At 39.0% G+C, this 26,574-nt stretch overlaps 1 protein-coding gene across 1 annotated transcript in view; it reads right to left on the bottom strand.

The window, feature by feature from the left end:
• Positions 1-24,011, bottom strand: part of LOC134474738 (intermembrane lipid transfer protein VPS13C-like) — a 94,440-nt gene extending 70,429 nt beyond the window's left edge. Inside the window, 16 exon segments of the mRNA XM_063243276.1 lie at positions 1,739-1,895; positions 3,367-3,500; positions 5,792-5,900; positions 6,578-6,725; positions 8,418-8,722; positions 9,207-9,374; positions 9,581-9,684; positions 10,910-11,101; positions 11,511-11,607; positions 15,504-15,563; positions 16,946-17,025; positions 18,632-18,785; positions 22,060-22,199; positions 22,833-22,911; positions 23,833-23,933; positions 23,936-24,011. Of these exon segments, the coding sequence (XP_063099346.1) occupies positions 1,739-1,895; positions 3,367-3,500; positions 5,792-5,900; positions 6,578-6,725; positions 8,418-8,722; positions 9,207-9,374; positions 9,581-9,684; positions 10,910-11,101; positions 11,511-11,607; positions 15,504-15,563; positions 16,946-17,025; positions 18,632-18,785; positions 22,060-22,199; positions 22,833-22,911; positions 23,833-23,933; positions 23,936-24,011 (2,104 nt within the window).
• Between the last annotated feature and the right edge of the window lie 2,563 nt (positions 24,012-26,574).

Below are 26,574 nucleotides of genomic sequence, written 5' to 3'. Positions count from 1 at the left end.
TATGAAATCATGCTTCAAGAAGCCTGGCTTTGAAAAGAGAGAGAAAAATCCCTAAAAACAACAAACCCAGTACCAGTCAATTATATAACCTGTGAGATGTGAAAAAATGTTCAGCATCACTGATCATTCAGAGATGCAAATGAAAACATCACTGAGATTTCACCACACCCCGGAAAGAATGGCCAGGATCAAGAAATCAACCAATAACAAATGCTGGAGGGGCTGTGGGAAAAAAGGAACCCTTCTTCACATTGGTGGGAATGTAAACTGGTGCACCCACTGGGAAATCAGTGTAGATTCCTCAAAAATCTAGGATTGGAGGGCTCACAGTCTAGCTATTCCCAACTGGGTGTCTTCCCAAAAAAATTAAGAACATCATACCACAGTGATACATGTGCACTCATGTTTATAGCAGCACAGTTTATAATAGCCAGATCTTGGAAAAAACCTAAATACCCAGTGATTGAGGAATGGATAAAAACAAATGTAGTGTTTTTATGCAATGGAGCACTACTCAATCATAAAGAAGGACAAACTGGAGACTTTTATAGGTAAAAGGATACAACTTGAGACCATACTCATTAGTAAAATAAATAAGACACACATGCGTAAACATCATATTGTCTCATTAGCATTAAAAGCTGAAAGAAACAACATATATATGTGTATATATATTTATATATAAAAACAGTCAAGATAATTTAAAAATTATGTAACATTTGATACTACTACTATTACTCATTTGAGCAAATCACATATTATATGCTATAAAGAACAAAACTATAAAATACATAAAAGCATGGATTATTCTCAATATGAGCTTGTTTTGTTTTGAGACAGGGCCTGGCTATGTAGTGCGGGCTGGCCTTGAACTCCCAGAGCTTCTCCTGCCTTGGCCGCTTAAGTGCTGGGGTCACAGGCATGCACTACCACGCACGGCACAAGCTTGTTTTCCTAAAGCTCTTCCACAGAGTTCTTATAAACCTTAAATGTCACCAGAAACTTTTAAAAGTTGTCTCATATCACATTGTTCCTTTTCTATGAGAAATCCAGCATAAAGATGAAGACAGCTTAGGAAGAGGAAAGGGACAAGTGTGGGGACAGGTGAGGGAGGGAAGGGAAAGGGGATGAAGATGTGTGGTGTAAGGTGTCAACTCCACACAAGGGAAGGGAACTTTACACACTACGCACATGTACTAGCACACTAAAACTAAGAAAGAGAAAATGAATTCAGGAGATCCAAGAGACTCACAAAACAACAATTTAGTTTTTACTTGAGGGGAAAAGAGACTTCTGGATTATGTTAAATTTTTCCTTCCATAAACTTCTATATTGCTGAAATTTCCTTTTTCATAAGCATATAGTGATATACATGAGAAGAAATTTTAAAATACATGTAATTTTGAAATGAATAGCAACAAATAAACTAACTCAACTTTCCCAAGTAAGTCCCTGTATGTACCCAGGTCCTAGTCTCCTGATGGATCAGCTCTCGTGGCACAGTTACAACGAAACAGTGCCTTTCCTAAGTACTGAAGTATCACACACAGTGACAAGTGGCTCCTTTTCCAGAAATACTCTACTCTACACTACCTGAGTATGTATGTGTAACTAGGTAAGATGGTAGGTTTTAAACCGTCACATGCCTTCGCATCAACACATTTAACCTGAATGATTATGGTGACACATGCGGGGTGGCGATCCAGAAGACCACCTGCCTACTGCATAACTCACTGACCAGTGAAATCCAGGCACCGCATGCTGACTTGCTGGAGATAAGCTTCAGCGGTCACGGCATAAGCTTGAACTCTAGCTTCCACTCCAAGCTGCAGGACACTGAGCTCGTGCACTGGCCTCCCACTCTTTTCCGCCTTTTTCATCAGCATCACCATAACCTGTAGGAATGCACCAGTATTACTACCCACGATTTCACTGCTGCACAAGAATTTAATAAGGACACTGATACAACACTGAGTCACACAATGTAAAAACGTCCACCTTCTTTGGTGACTGGAGGCGGCATCATTTACCCGAGGCGACACCTATGCTTGTTCAGACTGAAGCACTGCCACTTTTTTCTAGTGGTTTTCTCCACCCTGACCACTGTCCTCAGGGAAGGGAACTACCATAGTATCTACAGCAAATCATATTAGAAAGGACTGACAGGTTTTCCATCTACATATGTTAATTACACACTTGTCAAAAAATTGACTCCGATCAGTCTTTTAATTATCAAGCTTAAAAATCTTCAGTAACTAAGCTAAGCATGGTGGCACACGCTTGTAATCCCAGCACTCGGGAGGCTGAGACAGGAGAATCATATAGCAACTTTGAGACCAGCCTGGGCTACAAAGTAAGCTCAAGGCCAGACTGAACTGCAGAGGGAGACACTTTCTCAAAAACACAAACAAATAAAAATAAAAATAAAGCTTATGTAACTGATATTACACAGAAAACATACTGGAGGTTTAACAATCCAGAATCTAGTTGTGAAGTGAACACAGAGCCCATTCATTCATCTTTAGCTCAGAGGAAGAGCATGACATTTAGAGAACTACGCAACAACCAGGTATTTTGGGAAAGGTCCGTGGTTCCCTGTACGCTCTATGCTTTCTCACAACTTCATGCCCACTCCAGTCCATCCTGCCCCCCCCTTTCTTAATCTCCTTTTCTCAGGTTATTTACTGCTGCTCTTTTAAAAGCTCAACTCAAAGTTACACTTCCTGCTGGAAAACTCAGTTTAAACACTTGCGGACCCTCTCGGTTTGCTCAGATGCACCTTCCCTACCACCAGTGCCACAACCTTAACAGAACCCTAACTGAGCACATCTTTAAGGGGGAACAAACACTTCCGAGCTCAAGGTCTAGGCATCTAAATACCTAGCACGTGCAATGAATACGTGCTGAGTGTGTGCGTGAGGGAGAGGAAAATCTACCTGACCTTTCCTCAACAATCTGTAAATGGAAGTACACTGACCGAGTACCATTCTGCATGAGTACCATAACGCTTAGTGTACACTTACTGGTTTTATTCTCTTTAGAATTTCTAACATTTGTAAAGGATTTTGCATCACTAGTTCCCTGTCTTGTTATGCTTAGATAATAAAAAACGCAAAGCAAGACACATTCTGGCTGTCTCATAATCATTAAAAGGAAGTTATAGAAAATTCTACAGCTTTCTCTATGTAATCTTATATCCCCCAAACATAACTCATCCTTAAACTCTCAAATTTTAAACATCATTACATGTAAATAGCCTACCTAAGATTTTTTTCACCCATATTAATTACCAGAAGCTTATTTTAATACAGGTAATTCTACAAATCCATTAACTTACCTCTCTACAAAAACATGAAAATCACCTACCTCTTTAATTTCAAAATTCAGCAGTACATTAACAATGTTTACAGATCTAATTTCTTCTCTTTCAGCTCTTGAAGCATCTTTTGAAGCTTGTAATCTCTGTGATGTAGAAACTTCAGGGGCATCTTTGATTTCACCTACAGATGTTAAAAAGAAATTCATTCACTTCTATGCACACATTTCTTACACACTCAGGAGGACATGTAGAAGTGCTCTGGACCTAATGAAGGAACTAAAAATCCATAAACCAATAACCCTTCTGGCCCTCAGAAAACCCACAGTTTAGTACAAGAGACATATACATTTCAACTAAAAACAAAAGACTAGGCATGGTGGCACATACCTATAAAAAACAAAAGACTGGCACTCTGGGAAGCTGAGGCAGAAGAAAGGCAAGTTCAAGCCCAGCATGGGACTATTAACAACTCAGCAAAACTATGTCTCAAAAAAATAAATAAAATACTAAAAAGGCTGGGGATGCATCGCTTTGAGTTCAATCCTCAGGAAGGGTGGATTGACAGACACACAGACACGCATGCACACCCACACACCTACACCCACACCCACACACACACACACACAGTCTGCCCACTAGCCAGCCAGGCAGCCATACCTACTCACATGGAGTGGACAAAGGTTAACAGACTCTAAGGTGCACAGATGACACTAAACAAGGCACAGCCTGGTTCCAGCGTGGGGAAGAAAGGCCTGAGGGCGGAGGCATCCTCCAAGCAGAGCTGAAGACATGCTCCCGAAGAGTGGCTCCCTACAGCTTCACATAAAACTCGGGTAGATACGAGACCCTCCACGGTGGGACCGGTCGGAGCACAGTGACCTCTGGGCAGATGGGGGCACTATCTAGGCCTCGCGAGCCATGCTGCACCTCACTCACAGGGATGACACAGGAGCACACACTATAAAAACTCTGCCTCGCACACAAGATGTGTTCATGGATGTTACAATACAGTCAGAAAAACCCTGAAATCCTATGTTTCACTTTAAAAAGGGGCAAAACGTTTTAAATCTGGTACCATCTGGTGTTATAAAGGCACGCAAAAGCTACCCAGTAGGAGTACAAACCTAATACAAGTTCTTTAGTGAGCAATCAGCAAGATCTGCCAAATGATTACATCAATTTGTTAGATTTTTATGTTACTAATAAATTTAAATTAATAAAGATTGCACAGGCTTTAACTGATATTTTCTTATGACACACAAGTGCAAATTCAGTGCAACGTGATACAAATGAAACTTTGGAAGCGTGAAATTTCTGTCAGGAGAGACTTGCTAAATAAATTATGGCACGTACTTCCACAGGCTCTAATACCAGGCCGCCATTAAACAGAATGAAAGCCGCAGGCATGCTGGCAAAGGCCTGTAATCTCAGCACTCTGGGAGGCGCTGTAAATCAAACTCAGCCTGGGCAGCTCAGCAACACAACAAGACCCTACCTCGAAATCTAGGAAAGGGCTGGGAATGTAGCGCTGTGTACAGCCCTAGTACTTGTGCCCTTCGGTGCCATGAAAAAAAGACAAAAATGAAGACAGCCTATAGGGAGCATATAAACAGATATAAAAAGTACACACAAAAGATACTGATAATTTAGGAAAAACATAGCAAGGTTCACAAACACAGGTGCTAATTTGAAAAACACTGAAAATTATATCAATATGTGTGTATGCATAACACATTATTTATATACATAAGTGTGCGTGTGCGCGTGTATATACAGCAGCATGGAAAGTATGTAGTGGTTAAGCCAAAAAGGCCGTATCTGATCATTTAAATTTGCTTACATATTTATTGCAGCATGTTCTGGGATCTTTGGAAGGAGTGATAATTTATCAACTATTTTAATTCTTACAGACATCTGACTACTAAGCCTAATTTAAAAATCATATGGAATGTGCTACCACAGCTTAGTGGCAACTTAATTGCAAATTTAATAATTACTCCAGGACTTCATAATACCTGCTTGCTTAACTAATAAGAGTCAAGCATCTTTAACCACGATGTGTTATTTTATGTTTTTGCTTTTATTTTTAAGACAGGATCTGTGTAGTTCACACTAGCCTTGAACTCACCACGTAGCACAGGCTGGAACTCAGGACAACTCTCCTGCCTCAGGCTCCTAAATGCTGGGCCATCAGCAGGCAGCAGCATGTCCAGTTAACACATTTCCACTGGGTGGCACTTTGTTTATTTGCTGGTAATACAAATCCAAATCATGAATGTGTACCTGCTTACCTCACGTGTCCTGTCTGTGCTGGGCTGCAGGTGCAGCACAGGGGTAGTATGTGCACCTTAACTCCTAGACTCTGGATTCAAATCCCAACCCACCATACAGAGAAGAGAACGATGTCTTCTTATTGTCTATCAAACTGCAAAATAACCGTGAAATATTAGCCACCTACTGTGCATCTCTTACCTGTCTCTGGTACTCTTGGTTTCACTTTATCTAACTCTTCAGGAGTTTCACCAAGATTTTCCGACAGTATTCTAAACAAAACATTAAGATCTTCTTGATTTAGACAAACCTGTGAAATATTAGGTTCAAAAGGTAGATATATTTCATTTAAAATGCAGCAGTTTATTACAGAACATTCTCAGAAACAAAGCATGAAGCACAGAATAACCCTACCTTACCAAAAATATATACAATTACTACGCACGTGTTTCACTATTTCATGTTAACATTTTATTTTCAAAGATAGTAACATAAATCAACATTCACTCCACTGACTTAATTTATATTATTTTTTTCCTGAAAGGTATAATTAGAGAGTTGATTTTTTTAAAAGACATTCTGCAAATACATCCAATTTTGTCTGTTTGTTTAAATTGAGTGAAACAAAATGGCTGTTTTCAGTTACCAGGCACTTCTCCCAATGCTATAATTATCTTAGAGGTACTACATAGATGACCTTAAAAATTAAGTGATATATGATATACAGCAGACATGAAACCAGGAAAATTTGTGCACAGATTTCCTTCCATATGTACAGAAAATGTAAAAGTTAAATATTACTTATTTAGAGATTTTTATTGAAAGGGGTAATACCTTTTTGAACTGTATCTTACTGAAATTCTTACATCATTCAGTAAAATACTCTACTTTTCAGGGAGTTCTATATTAATAAAGTCTTCAGAATGTAAGACTTCAATGACCAAGGGTTTTTTTTGTTTTGTTTTGTTTTTTCACTTGTGCACTTACATTCATTGTATCAAGATGTCCTTTAATTTCCACAACAGGTACCTTATGATACCAATTTGCAGGTAAATTTTGATTTACAAAAAACTCAAAGTTAATTGGGTGCAACAGCTGAATATCAGGCTGGGAGGTGCCTGGTTGGATCACTGTCCTAAAGAAAAACAGAAACATCAGATGTGGACATGTATGAGGAAAACACAACATGTCTTTAAAACAGCAAAGGCAAGCGGTCATTTGCCTTTTTAAAATACTGATTTGAAGCAGCATTACTTGAATTTTTCACTTCAAAACCGAGTTATAATTAATTGATAATCCACTATCAGGGATAAATTAAAATGTCATACACTGTACACTATTAAGAAAACATTTTTCTTTTAAAAAGAAATTTACACCGTTGAAGATGTGCAAGAAATCATCAAACTGTTTCTTGAGGACTAGCCGAGTTAAAATCACCAAACAGAGGTATTCAAACATACTGCTACAGTGGACCAGGAATGTTTCCACAAGATCAGAATGGAGAGGACAAATGACTGCTGCCTAGAGATGTCACGACTGTCCTTGGTGGTAGTGCAAGGCACGATGTGTGGGCGTGGAGATGCTGCTGTGAGCAAGCCTACTGTACAGCCAATCACACAGAATCACAGCACATCAGACCACACAGAGTACAAAGTCTTGATCATAAACTACTGTCACTGGCTTATGGATTTATTATACTTTTATTACGTTAAACTATATTTACCAAACAAATGTAACTACAACAGCTTGCCCCGTCACACTGACAACAGCCTCATCATCTCTTGCTGACTGTTGATCCAGATTACAAAAGACCACATCAAAACAACTGACCTACACCAGCAAGGCTCATCCAAGGAGCACTGTGACATTCACACAATGATGAAATCGCCCACAACTCGTTTCTCAGAAGGCAGCCTCACTGCTAAGTGATGTGTGACTGTGCGTTTGTTGGTATGGAGACCAAAAAAGACAACAGTAACAGAAACATTCTCAAATCACATGTCTCACAAATTTACTCTCCAACAGTATTTTCTACAACTGTCTTATGAGTATTACTTTTTAAAATATGGATAGTTAAATCACCTTGGATGGAATAGGTCCTGAGTTTTAATTTTTTGTGTGTCTTCATGTCTCACACAGTGTGAGCACTGAGGGTATTACTTAGAGAGCATTCAGGCCAAAAATGCTTCGGCTTAATCAAAACCCATGAGGAATCACTCAAAAAAAGAGTTGTTTCATGGAACAGCCAGATTATACCTCTCAAACCAGCATCATTGTAAGAGACAGAAAAAGGTGCAAGAACTATTCTAGAGAAAGCATTTATCAGGAAAGAAGTTCTTCTCAGTAAGAATGGAAACAGTTATGTGTGATTCTGGAAGGGGAGGGGAAATTACAACAAACAACATCACTGCAACAACTGATATGACCTTAATGCAGACTGCACGTTAGGTGATATTACGGTGATACTATATTTTCAGAATCTCACAAATACATTGTAGTTAACGTCAAGAGAATGAATTTTCTTGTTTATAGGACACACATGGTGAAATATTTAGGGGCAAAAGGTCAAGATGTCTATTATTAAATGATTCAGCAAAAATGTTTTACATTGTAAAGATGCTATAAGTAAATGACAGCAAATGTATAACAGACTGGTGAATGTAGATGAAACATTTATGTGTACAGTCTTTATTTTTCCAGTTTTAAAAAGGAAAAAAACCACTGATTCTGTGAAACAGCAACCTGTTGAGTATGAACTTGAATGATCATGAAATATCATAGGAAAAGTGAACCTAATACTTAAGCCCGGAAACACTGGAGAACACACCTGGACAGCTTCAGGTCCGTGAGCTGCACATCCATTCTATCGATCACAGGAGGATTTACAGACCCTTCCCCAGACCCAAGACTGAACTGGTTCTGAACTCTGATCAAACCAAGGTCCACCACAACAGCGTTGCTGGAAACAGAAGACTGTGGGATGACAATAACGAGTGCTTTCAAATTAATGCTGACAGAGAAGCGCAAACTCCGCTGGGCAAGGTCTTTCACACTGGTGGCGGCCTTTTCTGCAGCCTGCGCGGTGGCTGCGCTCAGGGCCTCTTTGGCTGTCTGGAAATTGTTCAGGAAGTGCTGTAGACACAAAGGAAGTACGGAGAAACTGAAACAGAAAGCAGGCTCTCAAGAGTGACACCACCATTTGTCTCCATGATGCTGACATCTTTTAGGACAGGTAACTTTCTGTTAAGCCTGCTGTGACCATGTTAGATGGGAGCAACTACTAACTCATCCAAGGTCACGAGCTGCCTGGCTTACACAGGGGTTACACAGGGTTACACAGCTAAGGAAAAGGAAGGACGGAAATCCATTCTCATGATTTCTGCATGGAAGAATGCGGCTTCAATATTTACTCTAACAAAAGTAACTTCAATTCAACACAAAAATCATTAAATCACTCAGATTTTAACTGTTAAGACAATTTACTTGAACCTTCATACATAACTACCACATCTAATCAAACAATATCACCTACAATGCAAGATTTGGAACACTTGCAATCATAACTATCAGCATTGTTTCCTCAGCTGAAAAACTCATATGAAAATAGCGATTTTACCAAAAGGGACACAAGGAACTTATGAAGATAGACAATCTGAATGCAGCCAACATTCAGCAACACCACGCCATCCACTTTGGACATGTCAGTGTATGAATCCCCTTCAGTCACATCTGGGTACAAATCCAAGTTAAAATGAAAAACTTCATTTCCCATTATTGACACAGCCTGAAAAACAGAAATGTGAACATATTCTTTCTACCAAAGTAATGACAAAGTAAATTACCACTTAGAATATGGTTTATATTTATAATCTTTATAAAAAAAACCAAACATTTTCATCAAGTATACTTAATTTCAAATACATTACTTTAAAATTGGATTTTATATGCAATCACCAAAAAAATAGTAATCATTTATTTAGTCCAACTTACTTTTTTATGAACTGTCTTAGGATCAACGTCTGTAACAATAATATTTTCCAGTCTGGCAAAAAGTGACTGCTTCCTTGACTGAAGAGAAAGAGAAGAGTCGAGGCCTGAAAAAAAAAATTAATATAACTTCTATAGATCTAGAATGAATAAGATATTTATTTCTATTGTATGGTGCAATTTTTAAAAATTTAGCAACATCTCAATTCCCAACTGATCAACAAGCTATAATATTAGATATTTTATACTTTTATAAACACTCAACTTCTAAGTTAATAAACATTAATTACCTGAATTTTCAATCCTCTGACAAAAGTACATGAGAGATGATCTCGGGATTTAGTATATCCCTTATATCTTAAACCCAGGTATCTACATGGAGACTATGGAAGTGTCACAAATCCAGTTCATTCTAGTTGATGTACTACCAGATTAGAAAGGACAAAAAGAAATCCCTACCTTTCAGGTTCTTAAATTCTTAAAGGATTTCATGAAACAGACTGAGCATATCTTTACCTTCAGCAAATGACAATACATTCTTATAACTATTAAGACCAGAGACAGAGCGAGATGCATTTCAGCAGCTTTCTCTATAGACACTGATGGCTCACAGGCTTTCTCTCATTGAAGGGCTGCTGTGCAGAAAGCACAAATGCACAGAGCAGTACTAACCTCCATTCCATCACTACATACAGACAGATAACTACACCCATGATGAAAAAGGCTGGTGAAGAGCAGGATGTTCGCAGACTGCGTGTGCAAGCCGGACTGCCACTCCTGCCACCCGTCAGCATTTCTGCGTGGACATGCACTCTTCCACCCTACACAAGCCTGGGCCAGGCCCACAGCACTAGCGCACGCCATGAAGGAGCGGCGACGCCCTTGAACAACTGTGCCCCAAGAAAAAAGCACCCGATTCAACAGTATCCTGCTGGCTCTACCCCTGCCGAAGGCCTCGTTCGTGTATTCTTTAACATTGAAAGGGAATAAATGAAAAAAGAAAAAAAAGCTCATCTTTTAATGAATTTTAACGCTGTATTTTTTACCTTGTTTTTTGTTCTGTTTTGTTTGGTGATGCATGGAATTGAACCCAGTGCCACCAACAGGCTACATTCGCAGCCTTTTTCATTTCGTATTTTTTTGAGATGACGTCTTGGCTAAGTCACTAAGTTACCTAGGCTGGGCTTGAACTCTAGCTCCTCCTGCCTCAGTTTTCTCAAGTATGTTACCTTCTATCTTTTTGGGGTTTTTTGGATCCATGACCCAAACTCAGGACCTCATGCTTGCCAGGCAGGCATTAGCCCACTGGGCTATATCCCCAGAACCTGTTACCTTGTATCCTGATTTCAGCAATACTGCTCTTCTCATTGCAAATGGTGACACAGAAAGCATTTAACTTGGCAAACAATCTGAAGCCAATAACATCACTGTCTTTAGAGGATACAATCACTAAAAAGAAAATAAGAGTTATTTCACAATACAATTCAGATAATATAAATTCTATTCAAGACTTTTCTATATTAACTGAACCACAATTCTGTTAAACAGAAATATACACATACACAAGTTAAATTACAAACTTAATTTCAAATACTTCTTTTGCCTTACAAAACTAGGCTTTTTAGTAGACGTTCCTTTTGCAATTTAAAAAGAAGAGTCAGTCCCCGACTTATGAACAAATTCTATTCCAGATTTGTTCGTAAGCCAACAAAACGCATCTTATAGTTCAGTCTGAATGTCAGTAAGTTGGTGACGTTCTGTAAAACAAAGTAAATAAGGACAATAAAATTCTGAATACCTAAACAATGCACCTACAGCCACATAGTTTAAGTAGGAAGGTCAGATTCTGAACTGAGCATTTTCCTATCCGAAATCTGGGCTCTTGGCTTGTAACACCTATCTGGAAGCTGGCCTGTCCCTGGGTCAGGATGGCCTCCAAGGCCATCTGAGGGAAGGATGGTTGTCAGGTAGTTAATAGAAGAGAGAAGAGCTTGGGTTTGCAGCAACAAGTTCAAAGAGGAAAAGGCCACCTAAAAAGTTTTAAAACAAAGTTACTTTTCACTGGCAAATGCCAAGCTGCTGTATGCACAAGGGGCCTGACAGGGAGCCAGGCTTGCATCACGGCGTCGCAGCTTCCATCACTGGGAAGACAGCAGCGAGCTAAGTCATGACCCTCAAGGCAGGGGTGCAGAGAAAGCAAATTAGATGTTCTCACTCAGTGCTCAGCGCAGATTAGGGCACAGGTCCCTAATCACTCCATTTCCCAAGCAGCTGCCCAGGGAGCATATATTCTGCTGCACGTGGCCACCTGTATTCCCAACATGCATCTTTGTACATTTCCCATTCACTACTCATCATGATCATATAACAAGTTTAAGTCAGAACCTGAAACTCCACAAGCACTACATACTACTAAATCCACAGAGGATTCCAAATGTGGCATCTGTGAGATTAACAATTGGGAGAGTTCTGTTACTAAATCATTAAAACTACAAAAATGGTCCTGTCATAAACACAGAAGAAAGTAAATGTCATAAAAGTACTACACTTTTAGAAAAATGACTCCAGAAAGCTAAGACAACAACACAAATTGCCTCAAAGAAAGTGGTTTTCTAACAGCAAGTTAAAACAAAAGTTCCTTATGGAAAAGAATCTTTCGTTTTCTCATTTCTGCATGGAAAGAAATGTACACAAACAGTATGCTTATAATTCCAGCACTCAGAGAGACTGAGGAAGAAGGAATACAAGGCCAGACGCTGTCTCAAAATAAAAAATATAACAACAGAAAAACACATGCACACATCAAAGAGGAATGTTCACCTATTAAACCAGACCCTCTCAACCCTCTTTTTTGGTGCAACCCACAAGCACCAGCTGCCACTTCTTTAGGAGCACTTACCTCCCTCCCTGTGTCCTACACACTTTCTCAGTCCTGTATTACTTGAAGCTTACAATCCTCTCAGCTGTTTATAGATTACTGTTCCCTTATCTAAAGCATTCCCTTCTTTAGAAACAACACTGCAAGGGCTGGGGATTTAGCTCGGCGGCATAAATGTCTGCCTTGCAAGTGTACAGTCGGGATCCCAGCAGTTGGGTGGCTGAGGCAGGAGGATCGTTGCAAGTCCGAGACCAGCCTAGCCTACAAAGTAAGCTCAAGGCCAGCCTGAACTGCAGAGAGAGACCCTGCCTCAAAAAAAAAAAAAAAAAATTGTAATATGACACAGCCAGCCAAAGTAACAGGGTTAATTTTTGTCCATTTAGTATGATATTGGCTGCTGGTTTGTCACAGATGCTTCAAGAATAAGACAAGGATGTCCACTATCACCACTCCTACTCAATATAGCTCTGGAGACATTATACAGAGTAATTAGACAAGCGAGAGAAATAAAAGAAATAAGGATAGGAAAAGAAGTTGTTAAACTATCATTATTTTCAGATGACATGACATTCTACATAGAAGACCCCAAAAACTACATCAAAAGACTACTACACTTCATCAGATTCGGCAGTGTGCCTGGATACAAAGTCAATGCTCAAAAATCAATAGCATTCCTGCACACAAACAAAAAACTCACTGACAGAGAAATTATGGAAATAATACCCTTCACCCAAAATATGAAATATTTAGGAATTAATCTAACAAAGGATATGAAGGATCTATATATTGAAATCTACAATACTCTGAAAAAGGAGACCTAACATGGTATCAGAAAATAGGAAGCCATCCCTTCTTCTTGGATAGAAGGAATCAACACTGTGAAAATGGCCATACTTCCAAAACTATTATACGGATTTAATGCAATTCGTATCAAAATACCATTAGCATACTTCACAGATCTAGAGAAAACATCCCTAAAATTCATTTGGAAACAGAAGAGACCTAGAATAGCAAAGGCAATTCTGGGCAACAAAGGCAAGACAGAGTGCATCACAATTCCTGACTTAAATTATACTATAAAGCTACTGTGATAAAATCAGCATAGTAGTGGCAAAAAAACAGACCTTAAGATCAATGGAATGGATCAGAAGATGCAGACAGAAATACAATGACACTCAGCTACCTTATTTTTGACAAAGGGGGCAAACGTTCACTGGAACATGTTCACTGCCTCTTTACTAAGCAGTGCTGGAAAAACTGGCTTTCCACATGCCAGAGACTAAAATTAGATCCGTGTCTATTACCGTGCACTAAAGTAAAGTCAAAATGGATTAAAGATCCAAATACTAAAACAGAAACACTAAATCTACTGGAAGATAAGGTAAATAGAAATCTTGAAGACACAAGGTAGGCAAAGAATTCATGAACAAAAATGCAATCTGCATCGAAGTACTTCAAAGAATCAGCAACTGGGATTCTTATCTTATTAAAAAGTTTTTACACTTCAAAAGAAATCACAGTGTGAAAAGAAAACACATAGAGAAAAAATTTTAGCCTCCTGTCCCTCAGACAAAGGACTTACTAGAACATATAAAGAGCTGAAAATATCAGGCCCCTCAAATTCAAAGACTTAATTCAAAAATAGGCATCTGTGATGAGCATGCCCTTCTCAGATGTTGAAATACAAATGGCAAATAAATACACAAAGAAATCTTCAACATCACTGGTCATTCGAGAGATGCAAATTAAAACAACATTGAGATTACACTTCACTCCACAAAGAATGGCTGTTACCAAGAAATCAACCAATAACAAATGTCGGTAGGGAAAAAGGAACCCTTCTCCATTGTTGGTGGGAGTGTAGACCAATGCAGCCACAGTGAAGATCAGTGTAGAGATTACTCAAAAAACTAGGACTGGAGGGCTCATTCAATCTAGCTATTCCTCGACTGGGTAATTTTGCAGTTTCCAGAAGAACTGAAAACATCATGTCAAAGTGGTAAATGTGCACCAATGTTTACAGCAGCACAATTTATAATTGGATTGATCTGGGAAACAACCTAAGTGTCCATTAACTGAGGAATGGATAAAAAAGATGTGGTATTTTTATAAAATGGTGTGCCACTCAGCTATAAAGAAGGACAAACTTGAGGTTTTTGTAAGTAAATGGATGCAACTTGAGACCAAACTCATAAGTGAAATAAACCAGACTCGCATGTGTTAAGTATTGTACTGTCTCTCTTATGTAAAACATTGAAAGGGGGTCAGGGATTTAGCTCAGTGGTGTAAGTGACTGCTTGGCAAGTGCAAGTTCATGAGTTCGATCCCTGATACCAAAAAACAAAAACAAAAAAAACCACTGAAAGAGTAAGAAAGATCCAAAATATACAATAGATACTGAGGAAAGTGATAGGAAAAGAATCTGCTCAAAAGGAAAGAACAACTGGAATAGGTGAAAGGAGAAAACAAAGAGGGGAAAGACTATATGTACATAGACTCTTTTTTTTTTTTTTTTTTTTGTCTTTTTTGAAGCAGGATCTCACTATGCAGTTTAGGCTGGCATTGAGCTCACTTTGTAGCCCAGGCTGGTCTCGAACTCACAGCGATCCTCCTGCCTCAGCCTCCCAAGTGCTGGGATTACAGGCATGAGCCACCACGCCCAGCTATGTACATATACTCTTTATATACACTCAATAGATAACTATACTACTAAACTATTAGTTTGTCCAAAAAAAGTTTGCTCTTTCATTTTTATGCCTATATCTTGTAACATGAATGTCACTTTGAAGGGAACAATACACAATACATAACCACTGTTAACCTATTACTTTGTTTTGAAATTTTATATCATCATTATTCTTTGGCTTTTAAAATTTAAAAAAAGTAACAGCTTTACTAAAAATCCGAGTATTTACAAGGTTAATTTATAACTTTTATTGGTTCTTGATTGTATCATCAAGTTACACAGATCCTATCCCCCCCAAAATACTAAAGATTTCCATTAATAATTATTTTCAATAGGATATATGCTTTAATAGAATTTCTTACCTTAAATGTCTGTTCAGTTTTTTCAAAAGTGGTTTGAAAACTAGGTCCACTCTTATCAGCCTAAATAAAAAATGAACAAAGGAATTAAGACCAAAGTAATTAATCCACTGTAAAGTCATGCATTTTACTGACTGTAACATGCTGTGTGTTCTCCTCTGGGAGCCCGGGAGAACAATTACTCACTTCAGGGAACCTACAGCAGGGTGTGAGAATGATACACCTTGGGAGGTAGAAGGTGCAAAGGTCATCTAGGTCATCTAGTACATTGGACACCTAATGCTGAAATCCCTTGTCCACTTCTCTGGTAAGTCTGTTTACATCTCCAATAAAAGAAACCTCATCTTAGAAATCCAATCATCAGGGTGCTCTGATTTAATGAGGTCTTTGTACTGCTTCAAGCAATCTCCCAGCCTTATTATTCACTGTATTTCTGATCCCTGAAACAAACAGTGTAACTCCAAACACAAAAGATGACCTCCCGGGGCCGGGGATTTAGCTCAGTGGCTTAACCGCCTGCCTTGCAAGAAAGCAATCGTGAGTTCGATCCCTGGTACCGATTAAAAAAAACGAAAAAAACAAAACAAACAAACAAAAAAAATGACCTCCTGTGAGTTTTCTGCCATCGCTTGTCTGCTTGCCTCTCTGCTCCCACAATGCTTTTGTTTTGCTTTATTATATTCATATTACACTGCTATATAATAATCATATTGTCAACCAATCAACACATTTTAATTATTTATTTTTGTAGCTCTCCCTTCTAGTTTATAATTTGCCTGCAAAACATAATGTTTGTCATCTGTGTCTCTAAGCACCTGGTAGTGTAATCCATTTAGAAACACATATAGACATTCAATAAATAATAAGTGATTAAAACAAACCTATTAAATCTTAAATGAACCTAATTTTATCAATTACTTCAGCACTTTCCTGGTGCATTTCTTGGTCTCTTTCCAGGCCTGGGAGTTCTCTGCAGCACCTGATCCAATGTGTTTTTTTCTTTGAATGTGGCTTAGCCAAACTGTCATCTACTATACAGACAAGTGTGGACATATAATTATGCCCCTAAAGATAGAAACAGTGCCTCCTTCCGCCCAGGCTTCTGCATTTGAGAATAAGAGGTCAGCAGCCTTCTAATAGCTCTTCACTTAGTGAAAGAGAAACAAGGTGTTTACATGCAAAAAGAAACAGTTAAAAACTAACCTACCACCCAGAATGATTAGTAACACACTGCCCTGTCCACTTCCCAGGGGCACAGTCCAGACTAGTGCTGGCAAATCAAAGACAAAAGATGCTAATGTAGAAGTTGTTCTTTCCTAAACAAAAATCTCAGTATTCAGGTTTAATTGCACTTAATTGGCATTCTGCCATAAAGAAGTGGGTTTTGGGGTGCAGTCTGAGCTCTCATCTCTCCACAGGTTCTCCAGCACTGCCATGGTCCTTACCTTAATATACTCTACTTTTAAAAGATCTGACCCAGGTTTGTCAGAAGAGCTAATCAAGTGAAGGGGCTTTTTTCTTGATCCTACAGAAAAAAAAAAACCATTTTCAAACAAGTTGCTTCTAGAACTTGCTAGACACTTCTTTATAAAAGCTGCTAATTAAGCTTCAAAAGAATACCTGTGCATATTTTCATGGTTATTAAATACTAAAACCATCACTCATGGAGAAATAAGCCACTCCAAGTTCTTGCCTTAGGCATCTAATTTACTTTAAAACATGTATTTATTTTCAGTTGAATTCACATCTGTTCAAAACTAATCAAAGCTTCTTTAGATATTTTTAAGGCCACATGTTCATTAGTAAGGCAGCAGAACAGACTACAGGTGCCAGCATCAAGAAATATCAATTCCAGCTCACCTCTATCCTTCCTGACTTAAACTACAGACATATTTTTCAACAATGTAACGAACAAGTTGGATGGGATTCTGTTGTGTCTAAAATTCTATGAAAGAACTTTATAGAGAGAGAACTTTGTGTAGACTGGGAGAAGAGAATTTCAAGAGAAGCAAACTGCAATGCTTCCTGGAAAGTTTAAACACAAGCAGCCTCCACCCCTGCACCTGGGCCAGGAGCAGCTCGCACGCAGGCCCTGGGAAGGGAGCAGCCGCCCACCGCCCGCCTGACCACTGGACTTCTACTCCTGCTTCCCCACCGCACAGGACGTCTGTCTCCCGAGTCCTAATCCTCCATGACAACAAAACAGCCTAGAAAATTTATCATCTACATTTCCCTCTTTCTTTCTGTACAAAAAAATAGTAACGTAAAATATTTCTTTTCTAAATTGAGGCTGATTTCAGTTACAAATACTCTCAAATTATAAAACCCAGGCCTCTATATTTGACTGAAGCACTAAAGAATTTTAATTATCATACATTTTATTCCTTCATGCCTCAAATATCTGAGGTCACAAGATAAATACTGAGATGAAGAAAGTTGTCGAGCTTCTAAGAGAGTGAACTTCGTACTCTCCCATTTTTATTTTTAACTGGAGCTTATGACATGTGACCACTACTGCACAGAAAGCCTGGGACCTGCCAGGCACAGCTGTTGTAATCCCAGCCCTCAGGAAGCAGTATTGGAGGCTCACCATGAGTTTGAGGTCAGCTGGGGCTAAATTAGCAAAATTCAAGACCAGTTGCCTTACATAGTAAGACCCTGTCTCAGAAAGAAAAAAACAAAGGGGACCCTCAACATTGTAGGATCAGAGACAAACTCTCCAGTCTTCTAGCCATAAATACATGACATGAAGGAAGCTACTGAATTCTTCTCTGACCCTTTTTGTCCGTCCCTGTGTTTGCTAAGGAGAGTTACACAAAGGCAGAGGTAACAAATCAGAGTAGCTGAGAACAGCAACCCCAGACTGCTAGCCTGCCGGACTGCCAAGATTTCATTCATGGCTCTGCTACTCCTTGTTAGACCAAGGGTAAATTTTATAAGAAATCTATACCTTAGTTACATAAAACTACCAACAGTAACACTATGTTATTATAAGATTTAAATGAATTGTTATTTGTAAAGTGTTTTGAACAATGTTTACTCTTGTTTATAATAGATACTATCATAGAAATAAAAGTGTTTTAGATGCTTAAAAGTGCTACTTTTATCACTTCCATTTTTAGGAATATTACCTTGAATTTCATGGTAATCCAAGCTGATCTTCTTTAAATAAGACACCACAGTTAGGTCGAAAGTTCTCACTGTGGCCTCTGTTCCTAACTGAGTAACATTAAATACTAGAATTGTATCTTCTTCTTTCTGTTGTTTAGTAAATTCCAAAATTACCTAAAAGAATTAGCATAGCCAAGTGAAAAGTTGACAAAAGTTTAAGTCATAGTTCAAATAAAAAACAAAGTCTTTCTCCATACACACCACCATGAATACAGTTAAAACTTTGCTCAGACCCCTTTCCCACCATAAAGTTATTTAATGTTATAAATTATCATTATCAAGAGTATAAATTCCTGTATAAAAGATTATGGTGAAATTTAACATCTTTTGTTGACTTTTTTAAGTTTAGAAAAATTTAGAATTTATGAAGTCTTCCTTAATATTTTCTCAAACTAAAATCACATTTGGTGATAACAGAAGCTATTCAAGTAAAAATTTATGACAAGAAAGTCAGGCAGCGGGCATATGCCTGTAATCCCAGCACTCAGGAGGCTGAGGCAAGAGGATTGCCAATAGCTCAAGGCCAGCCTGCACTACAAAGCAAGACCATGTCTACAAAACAAAAACAAGAGAAAAAGTTATGACGAGAGTGCTTGTTATCATATTACTTAAGTTAATTGTGGAATGGCAGCTGATACATTTAGATAATAAAAAGCAAAGCATGGTATCTTTTAAAAGATATAAACTCCCTCTTTTTATTTATTTATTTATTTATTTTCCCCCAAAATTCTTTAATACACTCTCCAAAAGACAGAGGTCTGTGCTGCTTCCTCCTGAACCTGGACAGCCTATGAATGCCTCAATCAATAGAGCGCAGAGGACTCTGGTAACACAAAGGGCCTGGGAAAGCTGACAATCACCATGGGAACCTGGAGAGTCAAGCCCAGATAGCAGCCAGCCCTCAGCCTCCGCCAGCCTCCGCCAGCCTCCAAGGGAACCAAAGGACCTGCACCCCAAGGCTTCCAGTGACTGAAGCCCCAGGTAACACCTGATCAAAGACAACAGGCAAACCCAGAGTAGTCCAGCTGGGCTTTTTGGTACTCCTAACCCACAATGCATGAGCAAACAAAAATAGCTGTCTTAAGCAGCTAAGCGTGAGGGTAACTTGATAAACAGCAATGGTAGCCAGTAAAATAGAAAAACTATGGAAAAAGCACACTAATATTAGCAGGTGGTATGATTATGTACTTAAGAAAAATCAAGCCAAAAGCAACCAAAAACAGAAGATAACAACAAGATAATACAGTAAGTAAAGTTCAGCACACACTTTATATAGAAATAAGCTTCCTACGCATTATTTAAACAAAAGCAATGAAATAGTAAATACATAAAACATGGGGCCAGGAATATAGCTCAGTGGCACAGGGCCTGCCTTGACAAGCATAAGGTCCTGCGTTCGATTCCTGGGACCCACAAAAGTAATAGGGGGAAATATATACATTTAATATATACATATATATATATATATATATATATATATATAAACACATAGGTTATATATATATATATATATATACATACATAGATTTTATATATATATAAACATGGGTAAGTATTTTGTGAGAATTTTCTAGGCATACACTAAAACTGGGTCATAAAGAAAAAAACTGATAGATTTCACTATAGAAACCTTTTTAAAAAGTTCTACTGGGAAAAGTATTCCAAACAGCATTATTCTTTTTCCTTCAATAGTTCTGTTTTCACCTCAGTTCATTCAATAGTCAATGAAGTATTTATTGCATATCATGTACCATGCATGTATCAGGCTGTCCCAGGAGCTAAAAAGACCAAGGTTAAGCAGGCCAGACATAGTTCTTGCCCTCATGTGCCCCACATGCCAGAGAGAGAAGGAAAAGGAACACTGCTCTCTTGAGGTAGTCGGGTCTTCCCAGTGAGGAGACACATACAAGCGCTTGAAGCACACAAGAATCAAGCCATGCTAGGAAAGTGTCCCCAACCAAAAAATGGCAAGCAGAGAAAGTTCTGGTGCACATATGTGAGAAAAAACACATTTAGTGGACTTCGCGGGGCAAGGACTTCGCTCACCACCCATTTCCAACATCAACACCGATGTCTGGTGGAGGACGGCACCGCACTCACTGGAGGAATGCAAGAAACGCAACTGCAACAGAGGAAGCAAGCAGAAAACAGTGGCCCAAACAGGCAGGCGGGTGGGTGATCCCTGCAAGGCCTTGCAGGCCACAGGAAAGCACAAGTCATCACTGAGCCAGGGGAGGGCACGAACAGAGCAGCGCCAGGACGCGGCCTCCGTGTTAAAAGGGTCGCTTTGGCTGCCTTATGGATAACAGAGCAGCGGTCAGGAAGCTGCTGCAAAGATACAGCCCAGAGATGAAGAGGACAGGACAAAGAGCAGCAGTGGGGGAGAGCAAGCATGTGAGTGCAATAGAAAACAAAGCTGAGAGGTCTGCTGCTACTGGGGGTCAAAGAGGAAGAGGAAGACAGCAGGCTAAAAAGGCTAACGCATCTCACTTCAAACAGATACCAGCAATGCTTGGTCCGCATGCACAAGTCAAATCAGTGACATTTCTCAGATCTGTAGCTGTAAACACCGCACCCCGAGATGAACAATCTGTACTTATCAAAGAAAACATGTATATGAAATTTTAAACAGATTATGTCCTTGCTAGTGTACATTCCATTTTCATCAAGTAACTATATACCATGACCATATTTCCAGGTTTCCTTTTACTACATGACTTATTTTTTGGACCATTTTGAGACAGGGTCTCGCTAAGCAGTACAGTCTGGCCTTGAGCTCACTTTGTAGCCCAGGCTGCCCTTGGACTTGCGGGATTCTCTTGCCTCAGGCTCCTGCGTGCTGGGATTACATTTGTGTGCCACCACACTCAGCTTACTAGATGACTTTTAAAGGGCAGAAAAAGCATGCTGGAAATTTAGGATTTTTACATTTTTCCAAACTATAAATATGACAATGAGCAACTATTATTTAACTCACAAATGAAAGTTAAAAAAATAAGCTGAACTTTGTGACACATGCTGGTAATCCCAGCTACAAAGGGGAATCCAAGGTCAGAAACAGCCTGGGCAATTTATCAAGACCTTGTCTCAAAATACAAACAAAAAAGAGCCAGGGAAGTAGCTCTATGATTCCTGGATTAAATCTCCAGTACCACAAAAAAAAAGTCAGAAATTGTCTGAAAAAACACAAATCCTAATTAAAAGCTCTGAGCTCTTCCAAAATAGATCAAACCACAAGTCATCCCTATTTAAAAAAAAAGAAAAAAAAAAAGACTTTCATTGTTTTGACATGGTGTGTGGGGGTACATTTTCCTAACTTAATGTGTGGTCTACCATGAAACAGTTTAATGATGACAAGAATACATTCATAGACAAAAAGTACACATACTTCTTTAACTTCAAACTTGAGCAGAAGATTAACGAGGGCCTCGTTCGGAACCTCCGCAGCCTTTCGGGGTTCGGAGCCTCGCGCACCTCTAGGCACCTGGGAGGCACCGCCTTCAGCGTCGAAATACTCATCATCAGACTCTAGGGTAGAAAGACATCCACTAAACACTGCACAAAGCACTCAAGCCCAAGTCCTCTCAGGCAAAGTTTATGCATTAGATGTAACTCTATATTCACACTCAAAACTGCCCCAGAGCTTTTATCAAGTCCCACGAGGTGACTCAGTTAGGCACGTGATAATCAAATTTGAAATCAAACAGCACTACAATCTTTCCTTCAGTGACTTCATTTTTGGCTTAGTTCACTCATTGAGAACTCCATGAAATAGTTACTGACCCATCTACCATGTTCCAAGCTGTGTCAGCCCCCAAGAACTTAAGAGTGACCAGAACAGACATACTTATTATCTCTGCCAAGCTTATGCTCTAGCTTGAAATCTCAAAAGATCAACTAAGCATGGCTACGGAAAAGGATCACACAGAGATCAGATCATCAAGTAGCTTATTAGAACCTGAAGTAAAAATTGTTGACCACCAAAAGGGCTTTAGTAAAGAAACCTAACCTTCCAAACGTAAATAACTGAAGGCACACTGTTAGGTAACAGCATGAGAACCAGAACCAGCAGACTGCTGTAATGCACTCCTTACACCTCTACTTTTCTGAAAATGTTATTGTGATAAAGATAATTTAGAAACACACTTTTACACTCCTTACCTGAATCCATTTCACTCAGCAATAATGAAGTACCAAGGAGAACTTTTGTCCCACTTGAAGCAACAGGAACTGACGATACCTAGCAAAGTACACAGAAACAAAAACAAAATATGAATTTCACAGGATTAAATACACACGAGACTGAAAACTAACAAAGTTCAGAGATGGAAAAACTCATACACGCCATATATAAATCTTCCAACAGAATACATGACATCCAGACACGGGGACACGTGCCTATAATCCTAGCACTCAGGAGGCTGAGGCAAGGAGATTGTTGTGAGTTTGAGGCCAGCCTGAACTATACAGCAGGATACTGTTTTTTAAAAAAAATTTTAAATAAAAAAGGAAGGATAAATTCTGTAACTGAATAATAGTTGAAATTTACAAATTAAGATTGTCATCATGTTTAAAAGATAAAATTATGTATAACTCTAGCAGATAAGGTGATTCATTAATGTTTATCATTTAGCTGCTGTGAACATCAGAGGTCCCTAGAAAATGAGTTTAGCATCAGATGATTCTCTCAAAATGTGTTTCTAAGTAAGCAAAAATCTAACATTTCTTCTGTGTGTTTGTGGTGGAGAGGAGGGTTTTCACTAGTAGTTCACGCTGGCCTTGATCTCATTATGTAGTCCAAGCTGGCTGTGAACTCAGTGATCCTCCTGCCTCTGCCTCACAAGTGCTGAAATTACAGGTATGTCCACCATGCCTGGCCCAACATTTCTTTTATGCTATGAAAATTATTTCAATTAAAGTGACTTAGAACTTTAAAGTCCAACACAAAAGGAAATTTTATCCCCATTATTTTATTTGCAACATTTCTAAGATGATTTATATTTCTAATTTTATTTAAAGTATGTTTTCTATTTTATTTTCCTTTCCTGTATTTTTGGTTCTTTCAAGCATAAAGTTTGCCCTAAAACTGCCTTCCGACTGCTACTCTATTACAGCAGTTGTCTGAAAACAGAAGATTGAATATTTGTGTCATACCCATTACCTGTCTCTCTGGAGACTGAGTTGATGATTTCTGTGGCAAAGGTATACTGTTAATCAAACACAGCACATCTTTCATCTTCTGGTCTGAAATCCTCACATGATCAAAGGAAGTCCTCCTGATGCTTTAAATCTAAAAACACAATTCAGCCGTAAGATTTCAGGATCAGCCAGCCTCTCCATCAGTACTGCAGAGGGGGAAGGAGCTGCAGAGTCGGGTTACTGTAGACAAGTTCTAATCCAACATTTGGGAGGGGATTGAACCCAAGGCCTTCACACTAAGTTGCATCCCTCACCCTTTTTTAAGGTTTAGTTTGTCAGAGCTGAGGGCTCAGTGGTATAAGTGCCTGCCTGGCAAGCACAAGGTTGTGAGTTTGATCCCTGGACCCACATAGCATAAGTTTTAGTTTGGACACATAGTCTCACTAAGTTACTCAGGCTGAGCTAGATCTTTCAAATCTGCCTGCCTCAGTTTCCCAGAATGCCAGGAAATCCTGGTATGTGCCACCATACCTGGGTCACAATAAGAATGTTTTAAACAGATTTTTAAATCATGATATTGTTATCCAAACATGTCTTCTTAAATCAATGAAAAGAAAAACATTCTGATTTTTAAACTATTCACTCTACATTAACTATGATTTGGATTAAAAATAAATCCAAGTGAGAAAAATAATTACTGGTATTCTTCTACATAGTATGTTGTTTCAGAGACATTGGAGAACCATCTGCAGTATGTTTCATATACCACAGGAAAATAAAAGTTAATCTCAAGCACGTCCTGTGTTGGGTATGATGATAATCATTCCCTGAATCTATCTGATCAATTTCCTTTTTTAAAAAAAGGGACAGTTAAATCTACATGTATCAGCTATGGATTTAGCTCAGCGGCACAAGCACCTGCCTGGCAAGCTCAAGGTCATGAGTTCAAACCCCGATACAAAAAAGAAAAACCTAATATGTCACTTGCCCCCAAATAGGAATGAGATGAGGCCTTACCTTTAGGGACAGAAAGAAGCTAAAATGTATTCTTGTAAAATGTCAAGTGTTTTCCTTCAAAATAGAACAAAAAATTAACATATGAATTATACTAGACTGTAACTCTCTCACAACTTATCCTTAGAAAAGAAATGGGGACATTTCCAAAAACCTAATGTCAAATGAGAATAGAAGCTGATCATATTGTTTTTATCACTGATTCTGAGTAATAGGCAACTTTTAGAAAACGTGGTTTTCACTTCCACCTTGCTCCAGGGGGAGGATACAAGCATTTTGAAAGCAGAGAAAAACAAGAACTCTTGGTGTATTGTATCAAAGAAGCCCAGAACATATTTTAATATGGCACAGAATATGACAGAACTATAAATGGAAGTCAAATGAAAGGTTTGGTGGGATATCTTTTTGCTCTTCAATATGGATATAGTATAGTTGGGCTTGCTCAGTTAGGAAAACTCAGAAACTGGACCCCAGTTACAGGCAGGTGCAGGCAGATAGGAAGTCAGGAGCCTAAGGTTGGGAGGGACAGGGCAGGGAGGAATCTCAGCACTGGACTCTTTGGCACCAGCAGCCTTTAATTTGGTAATTACAGATCTCATTGTGGAACAGTAGGATGTTTTGGATGGTGTTGTCCTTACAGATAGACTTTTTTTTCAAGTGATTTGGAAATGATCTCTTTTGTTTACTTTTTCAAATAGTCCATTCTTTATTCATACAAAAGTATTTGTGTGCACGTGTGTTGTGTGTCCCCATGGCTTTTTCTTTAACATCACTCCTTTTTAAAATTATGAGACAAAATGTCACTAAATTGCCCATGCAAGACTTTTTTTTTTTGTCTTTTTCATTTTTATCAGTACTGGGGATCGAACTCACAACCACCTGCTTGAAAGGCAGGTGCTTACGCCACTGAGCTAAATCCCCAGCCCCAAGACTCACATTTTTGTTCTCTCTGTCTCAGTTTTTCAAGTGCTGGGAATAGAGCCTTATGCTGCTACATTTTGTTCACAATGTTATTTTCAATTAGGATCCGCTCAGCAGGAAACAGGACCATATTCAAAGGCTTGGGAAACTGCTTAACTACTGTCAAACTTCATTTAGCGTTCTAGATACTTTAAAATAAACCATCAGTATGTTTTCCTGTTCTGGGTGCAGTCAATCCCCAAACTGTTACACATTGTTAAAAATAAATTAATTTTTTGCCTGTCTGCAACTGTTTCTGGGACTGGCGTAGTCTGAGGCCGCTAAGGACTGGGTATAAATTTAGAAACACAGGGCATGGCGGTGCTCATCCATAATCCCAGCACTCTGGGAGGGTGAGGCAGGAGAATTGCAGGCAGCCTGACAGTTACCTAACTCAGCAAGACCCTGCATTGGAAAAAAAAAGCTGACAAAGCCCTGGCTCCAGGAGAGAGAAACAGGGAGGGGGAGGGAAGGGGGGAGCAGGAAGGGCAGGAGGAGGGGAGAGAGAGGAACCGAACTATTTTCTTAAGTTTAAGGGTGGAGTCTCACTTTAAGAAAAGTTACATAGATTATTGATAAAATCAACTTTTACATCTACTGGGGAAGTTGTTCAAAAAATATGACTAGTCATAGAGTGGTTAGTAGATTTTTCCAAAGAAACAGTAATGGTTTTGAAGTCATACGTGTGGCTACAGGAAATGTCCAGTCTGGGTCAGTTTGAAGCCAGGACAGTCATAGCAAAGAACTCTGGGATTGCTGTTCTTCCTCACCAGGGGAAAGGTCTCAGAAA

This window comes from Cavia porcellus, unplaced genomic scaffold, assembly GCF_034190915.1.
Source record: "Cavia porcellus strain 051 isolate PalLab524CR breed Dunkin Hartley unplaced genomic scaffold, mCavPor4.1 scaffold_37, whole genome shotgun sequence".
NCBI classification, from domain to species: Eukaryota; Metazoa; Chordata; class Mammalia; order Rodentia; family Caviidae; genus Cavia; species Cavia porcellus.
The sequence above is the reverse complement of the archived record's forward strand: the minus strand, read 5'-3'. Positions and strand labels throughout refer to the sequence as shown.